This window comes from Sinohyriopsis cumingii, chromosome 3, assembly GCF_028554795.1.
Source record: "Sinohyriopsis cumingii isolate HCF-2022 chromosome 3, ASM2855479v2, whole genome shotgun sequence".
Lineage (NCBI taxonomy): Eukaryota > Metazoa > Mollusca > Bivalvia > Unionida > Unionidae > Sinohyriopsis > Sinohyriopsis cumingii.
In genome coordinates, this window is record NC_142963.1 from 78,010,201 (window position 1) to 78,033,757 (window position 23,557).

Consider the following 23,557-nt stretch of genomic DNA (forward strand, 5'->3'; position numbering starts at 1 on the left):
TTTTTATTGTAATACTTAATAGTGAATCTGCATCATTGTAAAAATTTAAAACATTTTCAAGCCTGCATGGATTTTATTTAGCTTTGTCAGATTCCATTCAGCAGTTTTGGAGAGCTTAGTTAAATATTTCTCTATTTTTAGCAATGGTAGCCATATTTGATGGGCATAATTTCTACAAATTGGAACGATCTTCGTGCCAGGATGCATCCAAATTTTAAACAATTCTAATCAACAGTTTGGAAAAGAAGTTGTTTAAAGTTTTTTCTACTTGTAGCAAATGGTCACTATATTTAAATGCAAATTGGCATCATTAGCATAAATCTTAGAGATTTTCATTTCTGGATGCTTTCTATGTCAAATATAATCAAATTATGTTTACCATCTATCAAGTTTTTTTTAAGGTAACAGTGGCGATATCTGATGGTGAATTGGCATGAAGTTGTACAAACTTAAAAATTCTCCGTGCCAGGATGGTTTTGTCCAATTTGATAAATTTGGTTGAGCAGTTTAAAAAGTCACTTAAAGGTTTTTTATTTTTATTAACGGCAGTTATATTTAATGGTGGATCATCGTCATTTGTAAGGTCATCATGTCAGGATGCTTTCTCTAAAGCTTATTCAACATTCTATTCAGGTTCTGGAGAAAAAGTTGTTTAAATGTCTCAATGTTTGTGTAATAGTGGGTTGTTTCTATTTTCAGTAACAGTAACCAAATTTTTAAAGGTGGATTGTTATCGTTTGTATGAATCTGAAAGGTATTCCTGTCATGATGCTTTCTGTTATCACTACAATTTTAAAGTGATTCATGTCAGAATGTTGTGTGCAAAATTTGGTAAAAACTGGTCTAGTTGATTTTGAATAACAGTTACATAGCAAGTGTTGATGGATGCACAATGCTGAACAAAATGAAGACGCATTCCATCATTCTGAGAAAGAGACAAAATAAACATGCTGCCTGTCCTACTGTGGGCTATGGTGACTCTAACTTCAACTTTTCTGATCCTGTAATCATTTAGGTTTCTTTCTATCCTTAAGAGGAACTCGTACGTGAACTTTGGTGATGTTATGTTCAGTAGAATTCAATTTACTAATAAAAAGTAATTTCTCATTGTTAGACTGCAAGGACCGCAACCTTTGAACTTCAGCTGCCAAAATCAAAAGACTCCTTTGTGCTGTTAAGGACCACACATCTAAAAGGCTTAGTGACATTTTCATTAAATTCAAATCATTCAAAGTTAACCCTTACACAAATCATGACCTTTAACCTTTTAACCCACATATCAATAGGTTACACTGTTTTAAAGGCAACCCATCTTCTAAGTTTGTCAAAGTTATGTGAAGAACTCAATTATCACAGTGAAACTATTTCAATTTGATCAGTCACACTGACATCAACCTTTTTATTCAAGATCCTCATATCAATAAGATTTTTTAGACCTTGTTAAGGAACCCATTTCTTTGTATCTTGTCAAGCAATCCATTTCTCTGTATCTTGTTAAGAACACTATTTCTTTGTATCTTGTCAAGCAATGTATTTCTTTGTATCTTGTCAAGCAATCCATTTCTTTGTATCTTGTTAAGCAATGTATTTCTTTGTATCTTGTTAAGCAAAGTATTGCTTTGTGTCTTGTCAAGTAATCCATTTCTTTGCCTCTTGTCAAGCAACCAATTTCTTTGCATGTTAAGCAACCATTCTGCCAAGTTTCATGAAGGCATGTTAAGCATAAATTATGTTACTGTGCGAAAACTGAATTTTATGGCAGGCATGTAAAAAGAAAACCAATAACCAGCCCTGGTTTGGTGATGGTTTTATTTTTACACATACATCAACAATGTCCAAAGGTCATACCAACACTGTGAAAAGTTGTAGCTAACTTACTGCATTTCCTGTCATTGTTGCGATTTCTTTCAATTTGCTGAAAACTGCAGCAACAGTCAATTTTGGTGGATCAAACATTGTCCTCTGTGTACTTCTACTTGTCTGAAAAAAGCAGTCATGAAAATAAAGTAAATCACTGTTCTTCTGACCTCGTACTTGACATTATAATGCTTATTTACATTTCCCGGTATTTGTCATACTTGGCAAAATATTCAGGATGAAAACCCCAGAAATAGATGTGCAATAGAATAAACAATTTAGAAAATGCATAACCATGGCAAACACAGGTATTCCATCAATTTTTCTTCTTGATCAAATAGAATATGCCATCATATGAGAGAGAGAAAGACAGTTTTCAGGATGATTGGAATCTACATTGTTTAGTTACCTTACAATTGTGACCTTACTCATGTACAAACACTATGTGATATTTCGTTATCAAATGATACCACTGAGTAAACAATTTCTTCTCATTTTAGTTAAATATCCATTGTCTCAAGAACCACATGGCTTTCCAGTGTTATGTATATGCTAATTAAGTATGCTACAGCTGTGTTCAGGTCATACAAACTCATACCTGTTTGAGAGCAAGATTCCACAGACCAGATCAAATCACTGAGGTTACCAATAGGGAAATGAGACTACCCATAAGGTATTGTGAATACAGTACCATGTAATGCCAGGAACGTATTCAGTAAAGTTTCTCAACCAGTGACATATTTTGTACTTGCCAACAGAATTGTCAGCAATTTAAAGTAACAACTAGTATAAGCAAAGATCAAAACCAAATGATGCCTAATTACAGGAAATGTCTGAGCACTTACTTAAAAAGGATAATCGTATTTATTTTAAATGGTCAAGTTGTTGCAATGAAAATTAAACAGCATTTTAATGTTCATTCTTGGGATTTAACCTAAATGAAGTTCATATGGATATAAATATTGTGAATATTTTAAACTTTGAAACTGAAGGAGAATTGTAAGTATTTTAATTTGTTTCTGTTTGCTATTTAATTTATTTTAGTTTTCTCTCTTTGACAAATGCTTCAGCTAAACAGGGGCAGCAAGGTACAAAAGAGGATGAAGATGAGCTGAAATCTCTCTCTCTGATATTCGGGGCTTACTTTATTTTGATCATGAGGTACAAGAAAAAAATGCAATGAAATGTATATGCCTACATCTCTCTCTCAATCTACAAAACAGAATTGCAGAATAAGCATTTTAGCATCAATGATGCAATTTTCCTATTGCTGGTAATCTGAAATAGTACACAGCAATACCATTAATATTCATGAAACTGGAAGTTACTACAGCCCCCCCCCCCACGAACAGCGGCCACCCGCTCCTTACGACCAGAATCCGTTGGTACCAACGAGTTTGTGTTCAAAAGTACCCCTCGCGAAAGGCCACCCAGCTAACGCGACCAGCGGCCAGCATATTAGTGCAAAATTATCAAATTTACCTCACAAGCGGCCGCATTTTATATGAATATGTATCCAGAACCAGTATTTTATTCATAACGTGTGTTAAGTAATCCGATTTCTGTTTCCCGATGTCGTGTTTTCGTTACTGAAAGAAGTGTTGAGTAAAGTACATTTACCACTAAGGTTAATATTATATCATTTACGCCTCACGAGAAGCCATTTATTCCATAAAAACCAAGACTCAAATTTTAATCCATACAAAAGGGTACATACATGTAATCCAATTAGCCTTACTGCTGTGTTATCATAAGATGTCTGGTTTAGTCACTCTGATAATTGTTAAGATTACAATTATCGAACAGTAGTAACAGCTGAGAAGTGGCAGTATCGATGTACAATACCCAAGTCAGCAGGAAAATGGTTTAATAGCCTTTATGGCTTCCCTTAGTAAGATGTTGGGCTTGTTCACGTTGGTAATCAGTGTATATTACTACTGACAATAATTGTCAAAATTACAAATCTAGCGGCCGCGAGGTCAAATCTGCGTGATGTTAATGGTACATATCGAAGCCGTTTTGGCCCCTCTCACTTAGTTTCAAGAAATGTATAAAAACAATAGGGTACCAGACTGCAAATAACGAATCACATGACAAGATCACTTCCTTTAAAAACACATGGCAATTTGTTTAGATGCATACAAAATTGTTTTATCATTGTAGTTGGCAACATGACTAACTTACTGCAAAAGGATCAACAGGTCATCGAGGAAAATGAAAATTCTCAGTTTAGAGGAGAACATGAAAGTAATTCAACTGACGGGGGGGTGGGGGGGGGGGGGTGGTGGTGTCGAGGATCCTTGCAGAAAACTAACGTCGGGAAGACTAAGACAAACAATATTGTGAAAGATAATGAAACAATTCTGCAGAAGTGGAAAGGTGAAATGGATGGAGAAAGGAAGATTGTTTGAGCCAGGAGACGTTTGTATCCTGATTTGAAAGACAAGAAAAAGCAAAAAGTTTGTCAGTTGAATTGTGATATGACGACTTTACCGCAAGTAACAGATGGTTACACAGATTTGAAGTGCAACACAATATCAAGTATTCTGTCATTAGCGGCGAATCAGCTGATGTTAATAATGAAGTTGTCGAAGATTGGAACAAAAGACTAAACAATATATGCAGGGGATATGACAGCAAGGATATTTTTAATGTGACGAGACTGGTGTGTTTTTTTAGACTGTTACCAACAAAGTGACAGATGATGTGAACTGTAACATAATTATAAAGACAGTTTTAAAACTATATCAATGGTTATTCATAGCATTCTTTTGAAAATGATGACAAAGTTTGTTTTACATTTATTTCACATCATGCATGTGATTTTTTAATTAAAATATTAAATATTTAAAATTAAATGTACTTGCGACTTTTTTCATATGTATTTACTATTTGCATTTGTCATCCCCCTCTAGAAAGGCCACCCACATTATAAGGCCACTTCCCTGCTGCATTAGGGGTGGCCTTATAAGAGGATGACTACTGTATAGTTTCACAGAGCATCACCAATTTTGTCATATCCATAATTTGGTAACTTTTGAGGTCAGCATCATTAAATGTAACAAAAAGTACACAATTTGTTTAACATACTTTGTGTGAAATGAATTAGATATTTTTAGCTACATTTAATGATGCTTACCTCAAAATCTAAAGAGTTACAGATAGGATAAAAATAGAATGAAGTGAAAAAGATGAAGCCAAGACATTTAACTATTCAATTTTACATTTTTCAGATTTTACCTGTAGTTAGCACAGCTCTCCTTCATCATAATGTGCCTCATTATAACATGATTCCTGATATAGTGCATCAGTACTAATGGACCCCATGAACAAAATCATGCCAGTGTATAACAATGTGTTTGAAGAAAAGAACTTAGTCTTATATCTTCATTTCCTTTTCAAAACTATATTATTAAAGCTAACTTTGATAGTCCCCATTATACTGCAGTTCTGTATATTACACTATTCTCAATATATTGCGGTTTCCAAGATATCTTGGTTCTCAGTATAATGCAGTCAGCAGTAATGGACCCTGACTACCATGTTATAACATGGGAGAGCTCTAGCCACTATTGTGCTGAGGTGCCACAAGATGCTACATATATCAATGCATTTCCTGGCATGCTGCATCAAATGGCAATCCATACAGAAAAACAACCATATTTAATATGTGAGATAATTTGGCTTTCAATACCAACAGTGTGTGTGTGATTTGGATTTTTAACGTAGCTTTAACAATTTTTCAGTCATACTGATATGATGTCTACAGTGTGACAGTTTATAGTGATGTCTAGCACTGAGGCATCATGCCTCAGACATGTAGCATGATGTCTCACCTAGTCACATTATCCTGACACCAGGCCAACCAGTCCTAATACTAACCTCTTAATAATGGGGGCCAAGCGAGGCTTATTAGTACCATTTTGTTAAGTCTTTGGTATGACTTGGCTGATGATCGAATCCACGACCTTCCGCTTCCGAGGCGGATGCTCTAACCAATATGCCACCGGAGCAGTCCAATACCAACAGAAAGTTATACTATAATATACTATAATATTATTTATGGTAGCCACAAATTTTTGGCGCTAAACACCATATTTCAGCACATGATAGGCTGAACCTGGTGGTCAATAAATCTGGTGGATGAAGAGCCTGGGAAGAAAAACTGACCAATGTGAAACTGCTGTCAAGCAGTCTCACATACCATCGTTGGTTGACAAAAGACTCGAACCTATTGCTGACCAATCTGAGGTGAAATGTTAAAGATTTGTAAAATCAAGCACCTTAGACCACTTGGCTGCCTGGACCCAAACACGTGGACAACCTTTTATATTACTTCACTTTATAATGCAATAGTTCATATTATACTGAGATATTTTAGTCACAATTTGAACAAAAATGTTACTGTGTACAAAGTTTTATATTTAAATAATTCTCTTTGCTAGCTGCACAGTTACCGGTATATATTATTTTACTGTGCATAGTTATTCCATTTTATCCATATTTGTTTAGTACGGCCTGTCTAGTATTTGGATAGGGGACACCAATAAAAAGGGCATAATTGACCCACATACATTTATTCAGACATCTACCTAATCTTGGAATGGGATCATCAACTTAAGCTAGGCAACAAACTAATTTGGAGTTTTGGTCAGTCCCTAATTACCTCCAGTACAGTTTCAAACAGCGCAGATCCAAAACCCTACGGAGTTCAATGGCTTCTTGTTATCTCTCAACCTGATGTAATCCTTATAAAAAATGTGCACGTTGGCTGTGGCTATGGCAATCACCCCCCACCCCACATGCCATACTTAAATCAATGCATGGTTATCCTTACTGCTTTTTTTCATAAGAATTCCTTTTATTCTTCTGTACTATTAAAACTTTGGAAGAGGTTTTTTTCCCCTTTCATTCTGAAAATCTATAGCTTAATGGATGCCATTTTTAAAACAAATAAGCAACAGCATGCTCATACAGATATGTGCAGTGTAAAGCATATGAGGTACTCCTGTAAAGTTGGTCTGGTTCCTGTACCAACTCCACTGAATCTAATGTGAAACCCAGATCCGAATCAAACAGGGACAAGCCAGTATCCTGATTTTACTGTAAACAATCGTATTTCTGTAATTTGTGCTTTTATTCCACAAGTCCATATTTTAAGTAAGGGTCATTTCTGTACGATGGAAAAATTGAATGGTTTGGCAATTATGTAGAACTCCTAAGGAAAACAACTGAAAATCTTAGGCCAAGTCCCATAAAAAAAACATGCACTTAACATATTACCATAAGCTAGTAAATAACTAAAACATACATTTTACATTTCTTTTGTTTTTTTAAATATGAAATTTCTTCTAAAGTTCAATTTGGACTTTAACATCCAGTTCTGCAGTCATGTTGACATATGGGACACATGTGCAAGACACGATTAAAGATTCATAAATAAAATTATATTGGTAATATTCAAAAGACTTTTTTGTACAATAATAAATCATATTTGGAATTATTTTGTGATGAAAAAATGAAAGCATGCTTTTAATGTTGTTGCTTTTAAGTTTAATGCCATTTCTTATTGCAAAATAGGCTATGCATGGCAGTCAATACAACTGGTGGAGGAAGAACCCCAAAGAAAACCCCAGTAAGAACCACTGACCCATAGGAAGCTACTGGCAGCTTTCACATTTACCCATATTGGCTGAGCCTGAGACTCGAACACACATCGACAGGGGTGAGATGGCGGCAATTGGTAAAGGTGAGTGTTTTTGACCACTCAGACACCTAGGGCCACTGCTTTTAACATTATTAAATCTGTAACAAGATTAATCATGAATTTCCATACATTCCATACTGACTGAAACTACTGAAGTACTGGTATGGTAAAAAAGTACAGTAGTACAAACCACCCAAAAAAATAAGATGGTACACCACAGTATAGTGATAATGCTGTGTGCCACTAATAAGGGGTATAGTAAGACTGGGATCAACCTGCCTTAGTCAGCTTCTGGTAGCAGCCCAGCTCCAAAGCAGGGATTATGGTGGGATCACCTCAGTACAGATCTTGGGTTCATCCTACCTTAGGCCAAGGATTATCCTTGACTCTATCTAAGTTTCATTTTCTTAAAGTGAGTTGCTCCAAAGTGAAGTCAAATTTATTTGTTTTGTTATATATGTTTGGGGGAGTTTGTCCAAACTAAAGTGTATCTACTGGGACGCCTGTGTGTTGTAATGTTTACAATTAGAGAATACCGTTTACATGATTAGGATATGGTAAAGAGTGAGAGAGTTTGCAAGGCAAGGGTAATAACTCCATCATGGAGTAGATGAGACTAAACCATAACAGGTGCATATAAGTCTATAATATGATGTTCATCCCAAATGGCACCAAAATATGTCAAATAGTTCTCCAGTTACAAGCAACATCCGATGTGAGGATACAAAGGCAATTGTCAGGGGCCATAACTCTATCAAAATGGAGTTGATAAGACAAAATCTAATAAAGGCACATATAGGACAATTAGACAATGTTTATACTAACTGTCCAGAATATGCTGAATGGTTCTTAAGCTATGTCAGTTATGAGCAAGAACAAACGTGGATTTATTTAGTTCATTCTCAAGGGCCATAATTCTATCCAAAAGAGAGCTGACTAGACAAAACTATATTTGTACACCTAGATCTACTGAAAAACTGTATACCCCAAAACTACAACAGAATATGCGGAAATGTTCATGGGCTATGTTCGCTGCAATGATCTGCTGCAGGAGAGATTTAAAATTCATGGAATCAGTTAAAAAGCACAATTATGTGTAATAGGCACTTCAGCTATCAAATGGCATCCAATTATGCAGGGGCCCCGAGTGGCCGAGTGGTCTCAAGCGCTCTCACCTCTGTCTGCACGGGTTCGAGTCTCGGATTCAGCCAATGTGGGTATGTGAGAAAGCTTGCCAGTAGCTTCTCGTGGGTTGGTGGTTCTTTCCGGGGTTTTCCCGGGTTCTTCCTCCACCATTAATACTGGCCGCCATGTATAACCTATTGTGTGCTGAAAAATGGCATTAAACCCTATACAATTATGCATAATGGTTGTAGAGGTCTGGTACCTGCAAAACGTCTGAACAATTACAGACTGAATGATGATGCAGAACAAATGAAAATCAGTCTATTGAGGTTTCATCAGTATCAAGCTGCATACCAAATCTGGTAGAAATTCAATTACAATTAACAGTCACTATGTAGAAATAAAAGTGGGATGGCTGGATGGATGGAATAACCAACAGACAATCCCAATTTAATGCCCCACTTTTTCTATAAAATAAAAACTGGTACAAAAATGCAATACAGTAGCTTTTTAACCTCAGCAACAATTCCTAAGTCTCCTTTTTCTTGAGCATCATGCTTGATTTTGTCTATACTGCGACCTATAAAAGAAAATGAATGCAGATTAAAACACTGGGAAATAGACCTCCAGTCTGGCATATTTAACAGTCAGAAAGATAAAACCAGTTTCAGCTTGAGTTACTTTCCAGGCTTGCCACTGAAAATAATAATTTTTAAAGATTTTAAATCAAATAATAGATTCTTATCTGCATTTTCCACCACTGGCAACCGTGACTGAGGCTTCAGAACCTTAAATCAGGAAAACACAATATTCCTCCTGCTACTCTGACTGCATTACAAAAATGTTTGGTTGAAAAATATTTGAATATGTTGCTAAAATTTACATGAATGTAAATTCTGAAACCCAAGGGGCCAAGAATAACATTCCTCTTGTTCATAGATACCATAAAGAGAAGATACACCTGTTATGCATATTTAACAAATTAACTCCTCGTGCCTCATTTATGTGTCAGGAGGTGGTACCCTACTTCTGAGCTCTGTAGCATCAAGGTCATTTAAGATACACCAAAGTGGGTGGTATCAGAGAAAAGTAGACAGTTGTAGCTCTACAATGATACCAAACAATCTGGACTTTCTACTCGCATTACTACTTACAAAGGGAAAAACATTTTTTACACCAGTTTTTTTTTTTACACCAAAAGTTTGCTCGTGGAATCTGATTTTGTGTCTAGATTTTAGACTTTCTGGCCACAGATCTAAGGGATACCAGTCTGAACTGCACACAGACTGGCGAACCTTTGCAAAAACTAGGCCAAGATGGGGAGTTGGACTAAAAGGTGGCCAGGACACAAAAATGATGGGTCCAATAAGCACAAAAAAGGAAACGTCAACTTTTACCCCATCTGAGCAAAACAGCCAATGAAAAACTACGTTTCTAACACAACTAGGCCTCAGGCTAAACTAAATCTCTTGGAAGCCGATTTATTTAGATGCATTCAAAAGTAACCCTCAAATTGAGTTTCCTGCTCGTATTTCAGGCAAAAATGACAAAAATCTCCTGGGGTTAATGAGTTTATTTGTACTGTGTTTTAGCTTTTGTCCATGATTATAGATTGAAATGGTCATTTTATAAACAATTTATTATGTAACTTAGTTTCGTCCAAGTCTGGAACTCCGCAACTTGCCAATATATCTTGAAACAGGCCATTCCATACCTAGCAGAGCATTATGGTGAGCAGGTAATCTTAGGTCAGATTGAGTTTTTGAAAGGTGGCAACAGAAAACTAGCACCAAAAGCACTGGTGTCAAAATGAATAAAAACTTCTTGGGTGAAGATTAGCCCAGAAAATACCAGGCTCTCATTGAAGAAAAGTGGGAGTACCAATCAACTTGATGGGAGCAATTAACTGTTTGACTGTGGATTTTATGGAAAATCAGCACTGTAAGGATATACAGCACACGGTTACATGATATAAAAAGGTTTATTACCAATAAGCGATAAAGGTACAAAAACATAACAATGATATGATGAAAATATATGAAGTTTCATGATCAATGGCGGATTTAAATGGTGTGTATAAAGGAAAACTAGAGAATAAAAGATAACTTTATAAAATTAAAAATATTTCAAGCATATAGAAGGATTGCACACAAGCTATATTTTTGAATAAATTTTAACTTTCTTCAAGAAATTTAAAATACAAGACACATTTACTGTGTCAGAAAGTTCCTTCATGTGCTGAACATTTTAGTAACAATTTGCATATAGGTTTGACATTGAACCAATCTATCACAAAGTGCTTCATAGTGAAGGGTTCGTTGCAAGAAATGTACTCAGGTTGGTTTTCACCCTTTATTATGCAGGAGTGGATTATATAAGTATGACCAATTCTAATTAGTGCAAATGAAAACCTCATCCCTATGGACGATTCTGACCTCGTCCCTATGGACGACCCTGACCTCATCCCTATGGACGATTCTGACCTCGTCTCTATGGACGAATCTGTAGGAAGAGGGTCATTCGCTTAAGGTAGGTCTGATCACATGTTGTTATTGACAGCATCACAATGTCTGCCACTTACTAAATAAAAATGTTTTGATACCAGGTTTTAAATTGGTTTATTTTAAAATCTGATGGCTGTGGAGAAAGGGTTCTTTTAGCTAAGTGATCTGTTTTTCTGTTACATTTAATACTGACATGGCGGGGTAACTAACAGTATACTATATTGTTAGGGGTAGAGCGGTATGTTTGATGAGAATACTGGTCAGTAAAGAGTTTGTCAACTTCCTATTGTGCAGTGACTTAAGTAAGTGACCTGAAGATAATAGAGTTTAAAATATGTTGCTTTTTTAAAATGTATTTCAGGGCAAGGTCTATTGCCATGATTTTGGCTGAAAATATTGGTGCACCATCAGACCACTTGTTCCACCAAGAGGATAAAAGGATGGATTCCTATGTGATACTCATTCACAGCAGATGAAGTCAAACATGAGCAAAATTTTCAAGATAAGGTTGCTCTAGCACAGAGATTGAACTATGTGACAAAAGAGTTCTCAATGAAAACCAAGATGGTGAATGCTGTACCTCTTCCAATTATGGCAGCCTGGTCACTGTCTACAATTATTCTAACTGAACTACTAGAAATACTTTACACTCATTCTTAATCACATTTGATGAATATACCATGTTCATTTGTAACTTTCTTAATTACTCATTTATGTAAATTTTATTTCTGAAGTGAATGCCTATTGGAAATATGGGAGTCTAAGGTAGGCACTGTCTTTTTTGTTGTTGGGGGGGGGGCATATTTAAAAGGTCACATGCATCAATTAGGCAGAATATGGTGTGTGTGTGTGTGTGTGTGTGTGTGTGTATGTGTGTGTGTGTGTGTGTGTGTACTTAAGGCCTAATAATGTAACAATCATAATACTGCAATATTTGCTACATGAGAAAGTTTGACAATGTACATGAGAAAGGTTTTCAAACATCAGGCTCCAACACATCCCTCATGCTCTAGAAAATGTTTGCGCCCTGCGAAGTGTATGATCCCAATTCTATAGATATGTTAAAATTCATATAAATTTTTCAGCAAAATAAAGTCTGACCGGTTGCTTGGGCAATAGCTTTCATCAAGACCATTTCCCCGATTCCCAGCTCGACCCCCTCGTATGCTGGTGCAAGTTTGTTCAGACATAGATACACACACATCAGAAGGTCATCTTGGTTCAACACAATAACAGAACGGAAAAAGTTGCAGAGAATTTCTATCATTTTCAGCCTGAAACAGAAAAATGAGAAGCAAAGTGAGAGTTGTAAAAAGCAATTTTAAAATGGCTAGATAAACTAGTTTGCCCATGAAGACAATGCCCTATTCATTACACACTGTTTGATGATAAGGACATTCATTTCTTTAACAAATAAAATCTGGCAAGTACTTACAAAGGTTTTCTTTGATGGTAACTTGCATAGCTGCCAACCCCCGAATAAAAAAATACTGACTTCTTGTGACAAAAATACTGATTTTCAGGAACAAATACTGATTTTTAAAATTTTAATGCATATGTAACTATTTACAACATATACAACCATCAGTAAAGTAGGACAGTGCTTTACATAATTATTAAATGTCAAAGATGCATGTGTTGTACCATATTCCATTCAGGTGCCCATTCAGAAGGTGCAAGAGACTCACACACAGACTTTTTATAGAAGCCTTTTCCACACCTTATTTTTTCCAATCATTATCAATTTGAATGAATCAACTTTCATCGATCATCTCAATTCTGTGTGATTTTCTTATTGAACTGTTTTCATTCCAGCATATGAGTAATCCTTTGCGATTTTCCTGTCTGGAAAACGTGTGCGAAATAAATCGCCAGCAACACTAGTAACTGAAAGAGGGAGGCTAATTTCCAAAAAAAATTGAATAAACCCAATTTCGATCAAATTACATCAAGGTTCTCTCTGTTATTTATATACATCGTAAGTTCAGGCTGCGTTGTGTACGATGAAGCAGCAAGCTGATCTTTATTAGCTTTTTTGTGCTCTTTATTTCATGGTCACCTCCATGCCCAATAGCGAAATCACGTTACACAATTTGCAAAACGTAGTTTTCTCCTTTACTAGATGGTATCACAAATCTAAACAAGATGGCACAATTGTCCTTCTAGTTCTGTTTTCTTGTCTTTCCTGGAGAAAATTCAGAATATTTTGCTTTCCTATTCAACATGATTAGAAGTTGAATATTACGAAAATGAGATACAGTGACAGCGGTAACTGTTTGCGAAATACAATATGGCGGATAAAGACAGGCACTGTAGCCTCGATTTCAAATGAACCAACCATATTGTAGAACTGTATTCCTATATACATGCGATACATTTATATCAGAATGGAACCGAGTGCCCGTTCTAAACTGAAAATTGCAAGGAATTTTTAAAATATTTAAAAAGAAATAAAAAAAAACGTATTTTTTGCCAAAAAACATACACCCGTATTCAGGTCCAAAATATGGGACAAATACGGAAAAAACAGGACACTTGGCAGCTATGAGTAAGTCCATTATTGACTTTTTCATAGGTTTATTAATATCCAGATCTTATTATAGGAGAAATTCTGTACGTAAGTATATAGTGTAACACATAATATTATTACCTAGCTGAAACATTTTCTATAGCTTCAAATGTCTTTGCCAGTGGTAGGTAGGGAGTCCTGAAAAGAAAAGAAAAATTATTAAAATCTGCACAATATTTCAAAAGTATTCTATAAATTCCCTCTTTCTGAAATATTAACGGTCGTTTTTGTAACTGGTATATACCTTGCACAAAATAGTCTTTATCTCTAGGTTATTTAGGTTAATAAACCCAGATTATATTTTTGGCAAATCACATAAATACACTTTATTCAATATAATGTCAACACTGCTAGCTCAATAAAAGGTGCGAGTAAATGTTCGGAGGGTAAAGGTCATCAAAATAAGCACATATGGATGATATCAAGAGCCACAGGAGTGAGCTTCCTTTGGCAAAACTGAGCTCTCCACTTTGTTAGTGCATTCTTTCCCTATTGCACTGAATAAAAACGCATGTAATTTCCATTTCTAAGATTGACTTAATCCTCAAAGTTAAAGTGCAAGTAATTACCAGGCATTCATGGCAGTCACATTCAAGAAAATTACTTTCTTTTAGGTCAGTTTTAGTAGCAATTTTGTTTTCCCTTTATATGCGACCAAAAAAATGTGTGCTTGTGGACACTTTTTATATGTTTTTATATTAAATTTTACTTCATTTTTTAGTTATTAAGGGGGCACTCACCAGTTATTATGTACTTTTGAGAGAGTGATGTGTGTAAGGTGAAGTAGTTCGCATTTAAAACATGCACAATGGAGAGAATGTTGGCATACATCTATGCTACATTAATGTAATGTGGATGATATTTCTTTGGATATTGTACTTTTGGAAATTGTACATAATTTAAACACAGTGCTAACTAAAATGACTGCTCCCTTGTGCTAAAAAATCAGCCTGAATTAGTCTAAAGTACACTATCCATAGCAGCTATTAAAATAAGGAAAGTGAATTTTGCCAGACTAAAAAATACCAGCTTCTGAAAGTGCAATGAATGAATTACCAAATATATACAATGTAAAAAAAGTTATCGGCTCTTTTTCATACAATTTACCTCTGAATTCAGGAAGTGAAAATGACCAAGTGGAGTAAGGCCAAGCTGTATACTCTATAACCCATAGTACACCCATCAATCATACACCAGAATGAAGGGAATTAAAGGTTCTTTGAATTACCTAAGATATACGTCTTCTTTAAATAGCCAGTATAACCAGTGCGGAAAGCCGGTGAAATTCTTTTTCTTTAAAATCCTAACCCTATGCAAAATTTGAAACTGTAGAGCGCCACCTAAGCAGAAACATAATAAACTGATATACAGGATGAACAAGAGATAGAACACTTACCATATACACTTGCTCATAAGTTGGGTCCAACTGCAAACTGCAGAGAACAAGGTCTACCTTTGCATAATGTGCCAGCAGATATGGGCCTATACTGTTTAAGAAAAATCAGCAGAAGAAAGAAAATAGACTTGGAATTGTCTGATGGCAGTTCAAGGTCTACGTTGCTTACAGTTGGACTTGACATATAAATGAGTGTATATGGTATATCTCTCGAACAGTACAATATTGGGGCAAACAATATTTCTGAGTTAACAGAAAAAAGGATGGCCAAAACTTAATGGGCCGTATTGGTGCTACTATTCCTTACTTCTCCTTTTGTTTCCAGCAGGCATCATCAATGGGGTGATACTTGGTCTTGGCAGGGTTGTAGTCCTTGGATTCTTCTTTACTCTTTGGAGCAAATGGATTAATCACACTGCAAAATAAAAAAGACGGGTGTTTTTTAGAATACACCTGATTACACTTGACTACACTCTTGAGAACAGATCTACAGGTACAGCATGCAAAATTTTACATTTCTATATTACATTTTTACATCCAGAAAAAGTTAAGATTCTTAATAAAAAGTTGGAGGTCAACGAACTAGTTCTGTAAGTACGGGGAAATAAATAATATGAACATTTTGATCTTCATCTTAAAACTTCATTTTGCCAAATTATTTACATATTTATTTAAATTACTAAAACCAGACATGATTTTGGTCTTCCATAAAAAGCTGAAAAAAATTTTAAGGGTTGGTTTGGGTGTCATTCACCAACATAGTCTTGAGGGGCAGTGCTCCTGATCTGCGGGTCCAGGAGGCCAAAGGCCCCCGGCTAAAAATGAATGCACTTTACACTCATAAAAAACTGCTCCTGGTGCAACTTATGATCATAAAATAAACCAAAATAATCATTTGAAAAAGTAATAAACTAACCAAAAATGTTCAACCTGACTTCAATAATTTCAAAATATTAATTGTCACATGAATTTGTTCTCCAATAATATTGATACAAAGTTATTTCATGTGGATGTCAGTGTTCACATTGTAATTAAGTAACAATAATTTGTCAATTTTTGCAGCAAATATAGTATACATCTCTCTTTTCATAACAAATCTGTAAAGTAAACACCCAAGTACATCAACTACATACAAATAATCCCATACATTCACTTGTCTTTTTATCCAATGGACACAACCTGTTGATATGCCATTCAAACTCTTTTTGCAGCTTTGGCAAAGATTTCTTTAGCCTTCCTTTTTGTCACCAATTACTGTTTTGGCTCAATGTGCAATCGTTTCTTTTCCTTCTCAATGACAGCAGTGTGCATATTCTAACAGAGGGCTAAATCTGTTCTCTCATGCAAGAAATCTTTCTTCTTATAGTAATTAATTGCATTTTTTCCAGATGACTTCGGAGCATCAATTTTTCCATATGCAGCTTCTTTTGTAAGTGCTGTTCCAAACTCTTCCAACTGCAATTATTGTAATTCAGGTATTTCTTGTAGAGGTCACAAAATGCCAGTCCTCAAGTGTTCAGTTTTCTTATGAATTAAACTAAAGCTCCGTCAACTTTTTGCACCAACTATTCCTATTCTATACGTTTTTTAAACCTCTATGTAAACTTTCTGTGTCGTGATCTCTCTCAACAACTCGGGATGCCATGTTTTGCAAGCATGCTTCTTCTTTCCATTGCCATCAGTTTCCATTACACGAAGATTCACTGGATGAATTTAAAACCTTTGACCAATCAGAATACTCTTTACAAGAGGCGTGTGCTAACTAATATATGGAATGAATAATTTACAAGGGTCATTGTGGAATGGGACCAGACAGACCCTTTTTTAAAAACCAGATCAGAGATGATATAAAAAACAGACTATATCAAGAAACAATCTGATTCAAGTCAGGAACATGCACAAACTACATACCCAGATCTGCCTGTGCATTATGTTAAATCAGGGTTTATGTTCTCTACAGTTAGATATGACTTGTGAGTGTATGTTGGATTTGTGTGTGTGTGATTTAGATCTTTAATGTAGCTTTAACAATTTTTCAGTCATATCGCTACGATGTCTGCAGTGTGACAGTTTATAGTGATGTCTAGCACTGGGGCATCATGCCACAGACATGAAGCATGAAGTCCCACCAGTCCCATTATCCTGACATTAGGGGACCAGTCATAACGCTAATCTCTTAATGCTGAGCACCAAGTGAGGCGGCTGTTGGTACCATTTTTGTAAGTCTTTGGTATGACTCGGTTAGGGTTTGAGCCTGTAACTAAGGCAGACGCTCTAACCACTAGGCCACCGGAGCAGTCATGGAGTGAGTGAGTGAGAGAGAGAGAGAGATATTCATTCTATCAGTAGGTCATGTATTTAATTTAAAGTGCCAAAAATTCATTTAGGTCTTAAATAAAAATATTTTAAAAGAACTTTTCAATGGGATGAAGAGAGTGCCAGACATTCAGACACTTCCTTCTGTGCTAACTGTATTGGTGAACTGATGCACTGAAATCATTTCTACTGAGAAAAAACAAATGGTACAAGGCAAATGAGACAGCATGTGGTCAGATTTTCATTAAGACTGAGGTGTACAAGGGCTGGTGAATGCTTCAGAAATGTATTTGAAGAAAATAAAATCAGAACAAACATATACAATATCAAGGCAGTAAAACTTTCCTAAACCAGACAATACTGGGACCAGAGATTCTGCAAGTGCATTATGAAATAATTGATCTGGGTCTGCACTTGGACTGGACTCATAATGTAGTATATATGGTATTAGAATGGCATTAGTATGAACAGAATATGTGGCCAGTCTGAAGAAAGACTGAAATATGAATTTTATTGTATATCCAGTAATATGTATCCTATGAAAGTAACCAGTCCTAACAGAAGACCAAATATATAATCTATTATAAGATCATAAAATTTTTGAATTTCACTTATCAAGTGATGTTTTATATTTGTACTTAGTTTATTTAAATCCACTACCATATGGGGCTAATGACATTAATAAAGCTATCTCCCCATAGGAAGACAAGTGCAATATTTTCATCTGAAGAACAGATGCTTTATTATCCTGTTGGCAGTGATTTTCATAGATATTATGTGACCTGATATTGATTTTTGTGTTGTTGTTATCACTAACTTCATTTTATGCTGAGTTATGATTATGGTGATTGTCATAACCATATTTTACCATATAGTTCTGATGTTCAGCTACAAATTCATTTGTTTTACACAGCTATCAATCTAAGTAACCAAGTTAATGAATTAATTAGTTTATTGATTTGATGATTTAAAGTCCCAACAGTGAAATTTGTTTATAAGGACATTCAACAGACCACAAACATTTTTGTAACTTACCTATTTTATTTGACATGGTTGGCCTGGGGTTCAATCAGAATAGTCAATTAGTATTTTCCAAAATGCACACCCAGACGAGAACTACTTGGGTGCTTTTAACAGCATCTGCACATCTTCATTCTCAGATGTACCTTACGAAACATTTTACAAATAATAACCTTCTTTGAATTCCATTCATATTGAAAATCAAAAAAATCGTTTGAAAAATAAAAATAAAAGGCAAATTGTAATAAATACAGAACCACATTTGTTGTGTTTAAAGTTATACAAAAGAACTTGTCTGATATGGTATATTAACAACTCACTCTCCACCTGAATTCCCAAAGTATCTCTGCATCATATCAAACTTGTTCCTTCCACTAACTTGGAACAAAAAAACATGCATATTGTCTTGTATATATTCTTTTGTGCCAGATGTCTGCTAAATGAAGGTTCATGTTGATATGAGAGTATGTCTTTTATGAACAGGTATCATTTATATGGAGGTGTCTCCAAAGACATGTTGTCATATATGTTAGGAACATGTGGGAGGTTATGTTCTGGAAAGGCATCATTTTTAAGAAAAATATAAAGGAAAGATGTCAAATTAGGCTAATATTTATTTTGAATATGCAAAAAAAAAATAACAGACAGAAATAAATAGCAGATGGAATTAAATATTAGACGGAAGTATAGATATGCCTTGTTACTATGAGGACATGATGATCAACATTTTATAATTTTTAAAAAGTGAAATGGGTCACAGTGGTTCAGTCAATAGCATACTTGACCGCAAACCGTAAGTAAGTGGGTTATAAAAAATGTCAGCTGCTGTAGTGTGTGGTTCTGGACAAGACACTATACTCCAATATCACCACAATGATATAACCTGTCATGTACATTTAAACATCAGCCAACCTTCACTGCAAGAAATGCATATGCTCCTTGTTGCTGAAAATCACTGATTTTCTTCAAGTCCATCATATTACCATAAAATCTCTGGTCTAAAGCGCTCTCCGATAAGGATCACTGCCATCTCACCTCTGTCTACATGGGTTTGAGTCTAGGATTCAGCCAATGTGGGTATGTGAGAAAGCTTGCCAATAGCTTCTCGTGGGTCGGTGGTTCTTCAAGGGTTCTTCCTCCACCATTAATACTGGACACCATGCATAGCCTATTGTGTGCTGAAAAATGGCGTTAAACCCAACAACAACCATAAAATCTGTGCCAACTACTACTCTGTAATATGCATACACATGGTTCCCACTTTTCTAAATATAAATTTCCAAGTCATTTCCAGGATAAAATTAATTTTTTCAAGGTTAACATATGACAATTACTCAATGGAATTAAAGAACATTTTGGATTATAAAACATGCATTTTCCAAATCTGAAGATGTTTCTCTTTCAAGACTCAAAAACAAAAACATGTCAGAAAAGATGATCATGTACAAGACCACAAAATGCGTCACACAAAACAAATTTGACTATATTCCCATAAATTGGCATTTAAAGCAATTTCAATGTACAGAATATAAATTCCAACTTTACATTGCTGCAAGGCGTTATGTTGGAAACAACATAATGAGCATTAAATTATTTTGTTTCCTTTAATTCCAAAGAATTCTAGAGCAATATATGTGCATGTTATACAAAGTAAACATTTCCTATCACAGAATGAAAAAAAAATAAACAACCCAATAAATGCAAAGTATTAGAAACTTATCTTGTATTCTGGTTAGAACTCGATAAATGTAACTCACAATCATTTCAGTTACAACTCAATTATGTAACTGTTTCGGAAGTCAAGTTGTGGAGGAAAATTCCTGGGTTTTTCCTGAATTTCGTCAATATTTGCAAATTTCAAGGACTTTTCACAGTTGGGAAAAAATTTATCATTTCTCCTGACCTTTTCCAGATTTCCCAGTAGCATGGGTTTCTGCATACAGCATAAAACCTGTCAACTACTCCTTTGTAAAAAGCATATAGCAAAAAATCTGTGCCGACTACTCTTCTGTAACATGCACACACTACATACAATTTTACCTCATGAATAATACAAAAATAATTTTGTTAGAAAATAGTTTCCTTATAAAGCTAAAATTTGTGAGCTTGCCAAAATAAACAAGTTACATTATGATTCTCATCTTTGGGATGGGGGCAAATACAGAGACGGGGTGGGATAAGGTGAATGGGCAGAAATACAGAGATAGGGTGGGATGGGGTGAATGGGGGAAATACAGGGATAGGTGGGATAGGGTGAATGGGGAGAAATAGAGAGATGGGGTGGAGGGGGGAAAATACAGAGATCTATAACATAAGTGAATAAGGTATGACTGATCTTGTGGAATTGAGTTTGACCTGATCATTCAAATTATCAGCTACATCTCTTAGTGAGTGAAAAAGTCAGACTTCATCTTTTCAGGACCCGTATCTAAGAACTAATGGGGCTAACATTTTAGCCTCTCGGTCAGGAATCCTTTCAAGGCTTTCTTCACATTATCGTCTTTGCCATTAAACAGAAAATGTCTGACAGCTTCATTATATTAGATGGGCATTACTCAGCTTCAACTGACTGCCCTCATTACACAGCCATCAAAATGGCTTCCTTTGCTTGATGAAAGGCCCAGATAAATCATAAATGATGATACATAGTGATAGCTACAAAGAATTATTGAATTTTTCTTTCTGACACTCAGTGGTGGCCAATACTTGGAGTAACAAAGAGTCAGGGGAGACATGTTGGAAATGTGACCCACTGTAAATACTCACCTATAAGTCGAGTCCAACTGCATACAACATGGATCCTGATCTGCCATAGCATAATGCACCTGGAAATCACGGTCTATGCTATTTGTTCTACTAATTACTTGTAACAAACTACACAGACCTAGATCTGCCCACACATTATGCACTGGTAGATCTAGGTCTGTGCAGTTTGCAGCTGGTCTGGACTTATAACTGAGTACATATGGTATAAGGTACAGGATGCATGTCAAAGATGTGAACAAAGTACAGCATTGTTTGTGGCTTATTTTATTCGCTGTCTTTACCTCTAACTATAGAAAATTCTTAAAACACTTTCGTAAAATGTAAATTTTAAAGTTCCACACGACTCCAATCTTGTACTGGTGGCCTTAATTTACAAAGATGCAACCTGCATATTAGGGGCAATTCTTTTCTGTATCTCATGACTGTCCAATGCTGTTTACAAACCTTCCCAAAATACACACACATGAAAACAAATTAACAGTTATTATGAAGATTTTATTTATAGCAGCTGTTCAGTAACTTTATTATCTTTGAATCCTGAAATTCTTCTCAGCAGGAAAGCAGTGTTACCACCATACTTTTCTCAGTGATCACAACCCCGTAACAAATATATTCACAAGTTTCCATCCCTTTCTGCAACATGGAGGCATGGATCTAAAATCCAAAACCATTGCACGCATACAAGCACCTTCCTAATTGTATTGTAAAGCCTGAAGTTTCTATCTCAAATGGCATTGGCATTGCATGACAGCACATTCTAGGTATGCAAACAAGCACTTGCTCTGATAGGGCAGGCAGGGTTTGTTGTTGTTAGGCTATACATGGCGGCCAGCATTAATGGTGGAGGAAGAACCCAGGAAAACCCCAGATAGAACCACCGACCCAAGAGAAGCTACTGGCAAGCTTTCTCACATACCCATATTGGCCGAATCCGAGACTCAAACCCACACATAGGTGAGATGGCAGTGATCCATAACAGACAGCACTTTAGACCACTCGGCCACTTGGGGAACCCGGCAGGCAGGGTAACATAACATCTATCTCAAATGATGTTGGAGTTGCATGACAGTACATGTACATAAGCAAACAAGCACCTGCTCTGTCAGAATGGGCAGGATAACAGAGCCTCTGTCTCATATGGTTTAGGAGCTGCATCACAATACACACAGAAACGAGCACTTGCTGTCAAGATTGACAGGATATCATAATCACTATACGTTCTTCAAAAAGTGGGATGTGGGGAATAAAAAAGTATTTATTTAAAAAAATAACAGCTGAATGAATAGGTTGTTCTGCATTGCTGTTTCACACCTTGAGTGATTCTTTTTTATTAAGGTCAGAGATATGACCTCGCCATCACTCTCAGACTTCAAGATAACAAGAAAGGTCTACTCACAATGCAAAGTTAAGGGAAACTGTTAAGAAATTATGTCATGTTATTATGGGCAGACACCAGTGAATTGTTATAAAATTATTTGTAGATAAAATCCACAGGTCTACTTTGCCTTCATAATATAAGGCAAAAGAAATCAACGGCACATACCCCACCCCCCATCAAATCTGTACTGTATTTTATTTTACTTATTTTTCTTAAAATTACAACTGTTTGTCATCTATCTTCACCTGTATAAAAACTGTAAACATTTCTTTGTCAATTCTTTTCTATTCCAACAGAATTTAAAGGTAGCTACTTCCTAAGTTGTTAAATAAAACTTGCAATTTTCTGTTTTCAGAGCATACATGTCAGGCAGGTTTTGCTGAGTGATTCCAATCATTACAACACACATCTACACATCTCCAGTTTACACTGGTAGATAGGAAATAAATTGTGATATTAATGGATGTGATAAGCTATGTGTTCCCAGTCTGGTATCTATTGATCAAAAGAGCTCTCAATGTACCGGTAAAGTAACGAATTCCTACTTAAATGAAAGAAAATTTTTCTTGGAAGGTTCAACTTGATTCAGTGCCTAATTTTAAATCTTGTTAATTACTGAATTATCTTGTATTTCACTGATGCAGTATTTGAATGTAACCTTCTTGGGATTAAATAAATCTGACAAATTGCATAACTGATGTAATTGCTCGTGTTCCTTTTAAAATAAAGTTTTTTTTTTGTACAGACAAAACTTTGTGAACTTTCTTCTTCTTTGATGAATCTTACTGCTACAGTGTGATGGCAAATCAGGGTCTATGCTTTCACATTGTCATACCCTGGTAGATCCAATCAAAATGTGAGGATACATTATTTTTATATATATATATTTGCCTTTTCTCTCGAATTTGTCAGTGATCAA

The 23,557-nt window shown here is 35.6% G+C and overlaps 1 protein-coding gene across 1 annotated transcript in view; it reads right to left on the bottom strand.

Moving 5' to 3' along the window:
- LOC149803152 (DNA ligase 1-like) overlaps positions 1-23,557 on the bottom strand; it is a 164,284-nt gene that overhangs the window by 37,469 nt on the left and 103,258 nt on the right. Inside the window, exons 9-13 of the mRNA XM_089952773.1 lie at positions 15,466-15,573; positions 13,844-13,900; positions 12,295-12,467; positions 9,205-9,269; positions 1,879-1,980 (exon numbers count right to left, since the gene is read on the bottom strand). Coding sequence (XP_089808899.1) covers positions 1,879-1,980; positions 9,205-9,269; positions 12,295-12,467; positions 13,844-13,900; positions 15,466-15,573 — 505 coding nt within the window. The remainder of the gene's footprint in view (positions 1-1,878; positions 1,981-9,204; positions 9,270-12,294; positions 12,468-13,843; positions 13,901-15,465; positions 15,574-23,557) is intronic.